General features: G+C 43.4%; 2 protein-coding genes across 3 annotated transcripts; one reads left to right on the forward strand and one right to left on the reverse strand.

Moving 5' to 3' along the window:
- The first annotated feature begins 867 nt into the window (after positions 1 to 867).
- On the forward strand, positions 868 to 4319 carry vstm5 (V-set and transmembrane domain containing 5). 2 transcript variants are annotated; one of them, XM_011608194.2, is made up of 5 exons: positions 868 to 957; positions 1080 to 1365; positions 3205 to 3531; positions 3599 to 3742; positions 3861 to 4319. In XM_011608194.2, the coding sequence occupies exons 2-5, from the start codon at positions 1293 to 1295 to the stop codon at positions 3890 to 3892; spliced, it is 576 nt and encodes a 191-aa protein (XP_011606496.2). In that variant the 5' UTR covers positions 868 to 957; positions 1080 to 1292; the 3' UTR covers positions 3893 to 4319. The 2 variants fall into 2 exon arrangements, with proteins under 2 accessions (XP_011606496.2, XP_003968277.3); XM_003968228.3 differs by having other exon boundaries at positions 870 to 957; positions 3858 to 4319.
- Positions 4320 to 4377: 58 nt separating this feature from the next.
- On the reverse strand, positions 4378 to 9470 carry med17 (mediator complex subunit 17). The gene is made up of 13 exons (XM_003968216.3): positions 9313 to 9470; positions 8817 to 9065; positions 8320 to 8480; positions 8008 to 8227; positions 7710 to 7846; positions 7355 to 7436; positions 7079 to 7231; positions 6546 to 6676; positions 6275 to 6459; positions 5412 to 5549; positions 5227 to 5344; positions 4979 to 5138; positions 4378 to 4744 (listed from the first exon to the last, which is right to left on the reverse strand). The coding sequence occupies exons 2-13, from the start codon at positions 9049 to 9051 to the stop codon at positions 4536 to 4538; spliced, it is 1929 nt and encodes a 642-aa protein (XP_003968265.1). The 5' UTR covers positions 9052 to 9065; positions 9313 to 9470; the 3' UTR covers positions 4378 to 4535.
- Between the last annotated feature and the right edge of the window lie 50 nt (positions 9471 to 9520).

The following is a 9520-nucleotide window of genomic DNA, read 5'->3' on the forward strand; positions in this document are numbered from 1 at the left end:
CACGTAGCAGAAACATCCTCTTGTCTCTAGTTGCCTCCTTGTTTTTACCCCAAACATAAAGACACACAAAGACGCTGGTGAGATCATTGCCATATGGCAGCTGTATTGACCAGAGAGCACATTTTAACCAATTTAAACAGGAATTTATCAGAAATACCACTACACTTCAAAATTGGACGTTTTGGTCCATAAAGGTAAAATTTTCATTCTCCTTGTTGTTTTGGCTGTAAAATATTTCAAGCGTGCCGCCACCGTGAATATAGATTGGTGAACCTTTCTGGATTTGTAATTTGATGTTGTAAAGCAGGAACATTTACTGGACCCAAAGGTCGTGGCTGTTATTCACGTCCATTAGTTGTGATTTAACAAATAACGTAGCAACAACAGTGTAATGAGCCGCAACTACAGCTGTGTCCTCCTGTGAGCTGTCCTCTTCAGATCTGACGTGCACGCGGTTGTTCTCATTTCTTTATAAATCTAAACACACAGAACATGAACACGTGTTCAGAAGATGCAAGTTTAGCTAAAACATGAGTTGAGGAGCAGCCAATCCAAAAGAAAGGGGGGGAGACTTTATCCCATTACACTTGTCTCTACCTTCATGGTTCATTTGTTTGCAGTTACTCTCAACATCGCTTTAAATTCCTACATTAACAGTGAACTAGAGATGCCCAAAACACTATATTAAAACATATTAAGTACACAATATGCATATGAGGGACTTTCATAGTAAAATTCAAACATAAAAATGCTATATTAATGCCACAGAGACCGGAACAGGACAGCGATCTAGTCCATGTGGTCCTGACACGTTTCCTGTGTGCCAGCACTTCCTGTTCCCATGTACCTGTGTCTAAACTTCCTGTTAAACACGTTTCACCAGGTTGCTAAAGCAGGCGTCTCACAGCATTGAAACCTGCTCATTCATGCGAAGCTGGTGCGCGTCTCAGCCTATAGGTGGGTGTTTTGGTGGGTGTAAAGGGGGGAGGGGTGACTGTGTGTGCAGGTGTGAGAGTGTGGGGGTGTGTGAGAGCACAGAGAACATGTTGACTCAATCGCTGGCTCCACCTGTCTCATAGGTGTGGGCTGGCTGGTGCCGACTTGTAAAGGTATGAAGACAAATGCAGAGGAGCTGTGAGAGAACCTGAGGAAGCCTGGCAGCGTACAGACAGGAGGAACGCCGGTCGGGAAACCAGAGAGGTCACCGTAAAGAACCAAATAAGGATCGATGATGTAAAAGAACTCCCAGGAGATTGTTCTGCTGCAGTGAAGCCGATGGCTCAGCTGTTCTAATGAGGCATTTCAGGCTCTGGAACCTTCAAGTTGCTGTGTTTGTCAGCATCGCCTCATATATGTGTGCCCAAGGTAAGATCTCTATCTATCTATCTATCTATCTATCTATCTATCTATCTATCTATCTATCTATCTATCTATCTATCTATCTATCTATCTATCTATCTATCTATCTATCTATCTATCTATCTATCTATCTATCTATCTATCTATCTATCTATCTATCTATCTATCTATCTATCTATCTATCTATCTATCTATCTATCTATCTATCTATCTATCTATCTATCTATCTATCTATCTATCTATCTATCTATCTATCTATCTATCTATCTATCTATCTATCTATCTATCTATCTATCTATCTATCTATCTATCTATCTATCTATCTATCTATCTATCTATCTATTCTATCTATCTATCTATCTATCTATCTATCTATCTATCTATCTATCTATCTATCTATCTATCTATCTATCTATCTATCTATCTATCTATCTATCTATCTATCTATCTATCTATCTATCTATCTATCTATCTATCTATCTATCTATCTATCTATCTATCTATCTATCTATCTATCTATCTATCTATCTATCTATCTATCTATCTATCTATCTATCTATCTATCTATCTATCTATCTATCTATCTATCTATCTATCTATCTATCTATCTATCTATCTATCTATCTATCTATCTATCTACCTACCTACCTACCTACCTACCTACCTACCTACCTACCTACCTACCTACCTACCTACCTACCTACCTACCTACCTACCTACCTACCTACCTACCTACCTACCTACCTACCCACCCACCCACTTACCTATCTATCTATCTATCTATCTATCTATCTATCTATCTATCTATCTATCTATCTATCTATCTATCTCTCTGTCTGTCTGTCTGTCTGTCTGTCTGTCTGTCTGTCTGTCTGTCTGTCTGTCTGTCTGTCTGTCTGTCTAGCTACATGTCTGTCTGTCTGTCTGTCTGTCTGTCTGTCTGTCTGTCTGTCTGTCATCCATCCATCCATCCATGTGACGACATCATCAAAGCTACCACAGACAGACAGGCAGGCGGACAGGCAGGCGGACAGACAGACAGGCAGGCGGACAGACAGGCGGACAGGCAGGCGGACAGACAGACAGGCAGGCGGACAGACAGGCAGACAGTTTCCCGTCAGCTACTCCACATGTGTGACTGACCCAGCAGGAACGCTGGTGCTAAAGTTCACATTATAGTTGCAGGAGCTATAAACAGCGTTTCTATTGTTGAGGCCCAGCCAGACGTGTCGTATCTGTGCGTTGAGGCGTGTTGTATCGTCCGAAGTGCCTTTGCACGGCGTCACTGACGTTCTCAAGTGGAATTCTTAAGCTGTTGCTCATTAAATAAACAACACCAGCAAAACCAGATCTGGCTGTGGAGCCGCTGTGAACATATTTGCACAGGGCTTTGAGGCACTCACAAGGTGTGCTCATATTCACCCTTTTTTTAGCTCGTTTGACCAGTTCCGGGACCGAATCCACTGCAGATGAGACCAGCAACAGAGCTTCCCTTTTAACATCTAAAGGGCCAATCTGCTGATCTGATCTACGTTTACTTTTGCTGTCAAAATAGCTTCAGATAAAATATCTATATGAATAGTCTAAACAGTTGGGCTGCAGCTACAGTTTTAATGAAATTGACTTTTAAAAAGTGAAATTAGCGATCAGTGTCAGCATTAGTTGGGTAATAATTGGAGTCATTTGAATGAAACAAATGATCCTAATCATTCTAGAATCCCACTGTTGACATAATTGTGTGCGGAATACTTATGATCCAGAATCCTCAAACACTATTTGACACTTTTTAAATCCCCGTCGTGGAAATCCCAACTAACCGATTGTTACATTTCTTCACGCTGAAAGCCGGAAACATCTCCATCCATTCCCCTGAGAAGAGCCTCATCAGGTCAGTTCAGGAGGACGTCTTCCTGTCTGTGGACGTGAAATGTCTCTGCGTCCCAACCATCCAGTGGACGTTTATGTCTGGCCTGGTGAGCCGCACCATTGGGACGTGGCAACCAGGCGTGTACACCAACATAACAGTGGATTACAGCAGCAGGGTTCAGGCCTATGACAACGGCTCCATGGGACTGATGGACCTGCGGCTGCAGGACGCTGGTTACTACGTGATCACTGTGACGGACATGACGGGAAGCAGCAGGGACATGGGCCTGGTCCTCAAAGTGAACGGTGAGTTACAGTGACCTGGTAGGGAGCAACCTCATCTACTATTGAAGTATCGTCTCGTGGCCTGCAGAGGTGCTGTACGAGGACCTCCAGTACCTGTCCGTCTCCGCGGTGGCGCTGGCCGGTATAGCAGGACTGCTCATGCTGGTCATGTGGCTACTGGACAAGGCGTACAGAAGGATTGTGGCGTGGAGGCAGAAGAAACAGATGCAAGGTAAAACAGAGCGGCGTCCAAGTAAATGCTGCAGACGTTTTAATATTTGGCCGCATCAGTCCACGAGCGAGAACGAGTGTCCTCATTTTTGTAAGTGGTCTTTTCTTTAATTCAGCAGAAAATGACGTCACAGAGCTGCAGCCACTTTGATGACGGAGGCTGCTCGATACACCCCCGCAGTGGGCACCTTCCTCCCAACATGCTGTGTAGTTTTGATGCCAGCTCGTGGTGATATTATGTTTACAGCGTTTTACATGAAGTTCCAGTGTTCCCACACTGAGTCTAACGGTGCCGAACCGTACATACTGTATTTATTTTCCCGGTTGTTGCTTTATTGGATGTCTTCCCGACACAGCTCAACATCAGGAAATCCTGTAAAAAGCTTGGTAAACCCAGACAACCTCTACTTCAGCACGTGTGAATCGGTCATCTCGCTCTGACGTTTCCTCTCCATTAATTTATTAAGTGTAAATAGTTTGCAGATCAAATGCTGCACCAGTGTCACTTTTTTTTTTATCAAACTGTTTTTGATGCCAGTCAGATTTAATAAACCATTTATAGGAACCTGTATTTCACAGTAACACGTTGAGTAGTTTTGTTTCTCATAACTTGACATTTATATAAACACACCAAGATTCTACTGTAAATGGGCTCATCTTTAATGTCATAGAATACATATCTGGACATTATTATTTTATAACAAAATTGTAGATGGATGAGAAGACTCGGGTTGAACTTTTGTGAGGCTCTATCTTGGAGATGTATCCACACCTTTGAGCCCCGGCGTTTAAATCTATGGGCAGGGAGTCATCGCTGCCATCAGGAGCTCCATCTTGTAGACAAAGTTGCGTCCCTCCATTTTGCTCCACTGGACCTCTTTGCTGGGTCCCCGGAGGTGGCTCCACTTGGCGTCCTGAATGATGTCGTTTTTTGGCAGCTCTTTGCTCTGGCTGCGGGGGAACTGGATCAGAACTTTGCATCCGCTCTCTGGACCGTTCCGCACTGGACACACACACACACCATTTTACTTAAGCTTATTTCTTGGTGTAATCCTGCTGCTCGTGTGGCATTTTTGATTGTTATAGCATTTATTTATTTCCTAAGGAAGTGGGTAAAATGTGGGAACAATTGGCTCATCACAGGGCTGTAAATGTACTAAACGCTGACTAGTGTGTTGATGATACAGAAAAAGAGCCTGAAAAACAGGTAAAAACACAGGAGTCAGAATGTTCTTACCTGAGATGGCGTTTTCTCCGTTTGGCGAGGCCACGGTGATGGCAGAGGCGTTTCCAATGCTCTCTACTTGGCCCAGGCCTACGTGGTTACTGAAACTTAGGACATGCCAGCCCATGACTTTGGCCAGCTGCTGCACCGCGTGAACCTGATGCTGCGACATCTGGAACAGGGTGGAAGGGCGCCGTGAGAAGGTTAATATAGATCACCAACTGCCTCCTCCGCAGACTCTGTTGGAAACTGACTGCTACCTGAGACAGGAGGAAGTCCTGAAGCTCTTGTTCCTGGTGCGACAGAGTGATGACCCGTCCATCTCTGTGCACCACTCTGATCTGCTCAACACCAATGTTCAGCTGCAGCTGAATAGACCTAAATACAAACGGCGAATGTTACATGTCATCTGAGATCAATCGATCGATCAGCAATATTCACTTACTTGCAGATCTGCTCATAGCCCTGAGAAGTTATGAGCACCTTAACGCTGGACTCGTAGACATCGTTGATGTTGGACCAGTGAGCCTGGATCTGGGGGTCTTCTATGCGACTGGCCAAGCTGTCAATGGTCCGCGCCGTCCTGAAGAAAACATACAACCACTGATACCAGCAAAAAATAAATCTAATGCGAGGCGGTTAAGTCTCTGAGGAGTTCAAGGAGAGACTTTTTGTGCTTTGGTTCTATTTCTAACAAAATATTCACAGTGTTCTAATCCAACCAGCCTTCCTATTAACATAATTATTTCCCAGTATTTATGGTTAAACAGTTTCAATGAATGACTCCATAAAACACCTTTTCACTGCGCTCATAAAGCTAAAGCAGACTGAAAAACAAAGCATATCCATTATGAAAATTAGTGATACACAGAAATAATTTGCGATGATTAAACTGCTACTTAGCAAAAGCTGATGACAAGGACATATTTCCTGGATGTTTAGTGAAAGTATGGTGCAATCTCAGTAATAGTCTCAATATTTATGCTACTGTTGTGAAGTTACACTGGTTTTAGGAATGCAATATAGGAATTTCTATATTTTAAGATGCAATGAAATCGTGCCCCCGTCTGCCCAAACGCGGTACTGCAACCAATGAGGACCGCGTTGAGGTGCAGCAAGAGAAGTTTGTGTGTAGATATTATACATTGGCAAAAGCTCCACGTCAGGCCTGTCTGCATCCTGGAGGAACATGGATGTCCATTTCCTGCATGTTGTACATGTGCATTTTGTCAACCATTTCTAACACAGCATGACCTCAGATGATCTATGTTGTCATATTTAAAAACAGCGACACAGCTGTGTGGCTACCTGCTGCGGAGGAAGATGTGTTTGGCCTGTTTAATGATTTTCTCCAGCAGCCCCTCACTATGCTGCAAGTTGGAGATCTCCGTCTTGTCGTAGGCCAGCGAACCAGCGAGGCGAAGCCGTTTGTGTCCAAAGGGGGCGCTAGCAGGATGTGGCATCACCACAGAGCTCAGCTGCTGTTTGTGGAACTGCACCAGAGAAATAAAATCAAAGTATTGGGATTAGAGACACAAAGAGAGAGACAGAGACAGAGAGATATGAAGGGATCTTTTACTTCTCTCATCATTTGATGCAAATTGTGTTCCAGTACATAAAGGCAGTCATCTGGTTTTGGTTTCTCTGGTGATACTCGTTGGTGCTTCTTTTCAGTTGTTGAGTGGCAAAGAGAGATGGAGAGCTGCAGACCTACACGTCATTTTAAAGAAAAAAGTGTTCAAGCTGAATCCAGGCGCTCTAATTGAAAACAGAAAAATTACCAATCAAAGCAAATTAATCCACCATTAACTAATTATGCTGTAGATGACTGGCTGACTGCTTTGTTGTCAGCATTTCACACAAACTTCTGGATATCTGGGAGACTTGGTGGGAGGAATTGATGATGAAAAACATGATCTGAGAATTCTTGGACTAAATCTAAAAACTTTAAAACTAAAGTTTCATAATGGAGGTCATTATGTTTCAAGATAAGCTTTAAAGAAGGTAATTATGTACAGATTTAAAGTTACCTACCGTAATATAAACATGGAGAGCTCAAGCCTTAGACCACAGTCGAAAAGAACATTGAGCCTTTATCATTGTCATTCTGACCTGGGAAAAGCTGGGAGATGATCTGGTTCTTCACAACAATATGAGGGATCTGAGACTTGATCTGGACCGCTTCCCTGGACAGCTGGGCAAAAATCTCCTTACAGAACAAAACGTTCTGAGCGGCCTCCAGCTTCATATGCCACGCTTGTGTGCCTACCACAGTGGCGAGAGCAGGTAGAGGCAGCACCAGCGTCACAGATAAGGCAAGTAGAATGAAAATACATCAATAATCTCTGTCCAGGTCAACACATGCAGTATTACTCTAAAGAACCCTACCGCCTCTGTTTTTAGATGGCCTCCTGAACAAGTTGAAGGTTCCCAGATCACCAATGTCATGAGCTTGTTTTTGGATAGAAACCTGAAAGACACGTGCAACAAATTTGTAAAGTGACTAATTTTCTCCCATTTAATGCTCAGTGACTCACAGTAAGTGACTGATCTGAGTCAGCATGGTGGGTTGACCTGCATTAATACCATGGCTACATGATTAATTGCTACTATTGTGCCAAAGAACCACAATGCAAATGTTTCAGAGGGTGGAGAGGATCTCCTTGAGTCTTTGCTTGCTGCTTTGGGCAGCTAGAAGACATTCTAGTTTAAGTTTAGGCGTTGCTACCAGGCTGTTTCTTACCTTGATATACGCCGATCCCTCCAGATCACTGGGGATCTGCACATCAAGAGGGCAATAATCCTCAGGAATCTTTTTGTCCAGATCAATATCTGTGTTCTTGATAACCTCAAATGTCCCATGGTGAGGAAAAAGTGAGCCTAAGGGAATGATGATGGATAGCATGTAAGAAACTATGACTTGATCACATTCTTATTTGAAATAAAAAAATCGTTGCGAGCATGTTTATGAGACACTCTCATGGAAAATTATTTTTCGTTACACTATTTTAAACCAGGGGATGAATAAGCAGCAATGGGACCTGCACTCCGGTAGCTCAGGTCTCCGAGGATCTTGTCTCCCACTTTACGTAGTTTCCACTGTGAGCGTAGTCTGAGCAGCTCTGAATTGAAATCCCTCTGTCTCCGGTTCTCCTGGTTCTCAGCCACTGACTTGCTGAGCTTCTCTGCTCCCTTCAGGAGAAGCTGCCCTGCCGTTGCCAGTGATTTCTTCTTACTGATCAGTTGAAACACCTGAGGGGTCTGTGCAAAGGGATGATGATGATGCTGCTGCTGCTGCTTAATAGACTCAAATATTCCATTTTTACACATACTGATCTTTAGCAACTGCTTACCTTTCCTGTTTGATCCTGAGATACAGGGTCCAAAGCCATGTATTTCTTCTCCTTCACCACACTAAGCACATCATAGAGCACACACATCTCCGTCAGTGCGCTGCGCAGATTGTTGCGCACTGAATCCCATGGCCACAGAGATGGCTGGAACTTCACAGTTCCTTTGGAATCAGAGAAAACACCTTTCAAACCATCAGCTGTTAGCATGACGTCCAAATCTAAAAGCTGACCAACAAAATATAGGACACGTAATGTCTCGCTGAACAACTCCTTTGAATCTTGCTGTTACCGAGGACTAAGGCCGGGCCTCTTTTGGGAGAAAGAGATTTCCAGGATGAGAGAAATTGACAAACAAGACCAGCGCAGCCTAGTTTTAGATTTCCAATTAATGCATAAACCCTGATATATTTGCATCCATGCATCACATAATCCAATGTCTAGCAATCTTTTCCAGTTCCAGCCAGTCTCCTCCCAGCATCATCCTTATCACATCTTACCATCTTCTTCTTCTTGCTCCTGTTTGCTCCATTCACGGTCCCTGAATTCACCCTCACCGTCAACCTCCTCTGAGTCAGACCCCTGGTTGAAATCTATTCTTTGGGCCAGCTTTGACAGGTTCTGGGACATGGATAGAGGAGGGACATAGGTCTCTGTCCCATCCAAGGCCACCTCCTGTACCTGCTTCTCACAGACAGATTCAATGCTGATCTTCACAGCTGGCCCACCAGACATGATGAGACGTTATACTATGAAAACAAACAGATGGGGAGATATTAGACAGAGTTTAGGGAGTCTAGAGTCGGCATTTTAATCCGTTCAAATTTTCTGCAATAATAGTGTCCCCAAAAACAAAATTACAGTTATGTTTTCCCCACTAGCTGTGTAGTTAGCTAACTAGCAAATATTAGCCCTTTGCTCAAATGAATGATGCCGATAATGCATTTGAAAATAAGAACACAGTGGACAACTGCAAAAGCATATGAAAAAACATACCTGTATCTTTGCGCAAAAATGGAGTTTGAAGTTGAATGTATTGAACGCTGCTGGGTGGATCAACGATTATTTCGTTTTTATTTATCATTAGCATCCGCCTTCTCTCCTGCCTTTTCTTCTTCAGTACAGGTAAACGAGCGGTTAAACAAGCTCATTACCGCCACCACCTGGACCGGAGATAAACTGAATAAACATCTTTTTATATCGT

This window comes from Takifugu rubripes, chromosome 11 (genome assembly GCF_901000725.2).
Source record: "Takifugu rubripes chromosome 11, fTakRub1.2, whole genome shotgun sequence".
Classification (NCBI taxonomy): domain Eukaryota; kingdom Metazoa; phylum Chordata; class Actinopteri; order Tetraodontiformes; family Tetraodontidae; genus Takifugu; species Takifugu rubripes.

Coding starts and splice junctions, on each gene's coding strand:
- vstm5 (XM_003968228.3), top strand. CDS start 1,293: ATGAGGCATTTCAGGCTCTGGAACCTTCAAGTTGCTGTGTTTGTCAGC. Junction 3,532..3,598: donor CCTGGTCCTCAAAGTGAACG/GTGAGTTACAGT, acceptor CGTGGCCTGCAG/AGGTGCTGTACGAGGACCTC. Junction 3,743..3,857: donor GCAGAAGAAACAGATGCAAG/GTAAAACAGAGC, acceptor TCTTTAATTCAG/CAGAAAATGACGTCACAGAG.
- med17 (XM_003968216.3), bottom strand. CDS start 9,051: ATGTCTGGTGGGCCAGCTGTGAAGATCAGCATTGAATCTGTCTGTGAG. Junction 7,847..8,007: donor CCTGAGCTACCGGAGTGCAG/GTCCCATTGCTG, acceptor TCATTCCCTTAG/GCTCACTTTTTCCTCACCAT. Junction 6,677..7,078: donor CATCTCCCAGCTTTTCCCAG/GTCAGAATGACA, acceptor AATGACGTGTAG/GTCTGCAGCTCTCCATCTCT.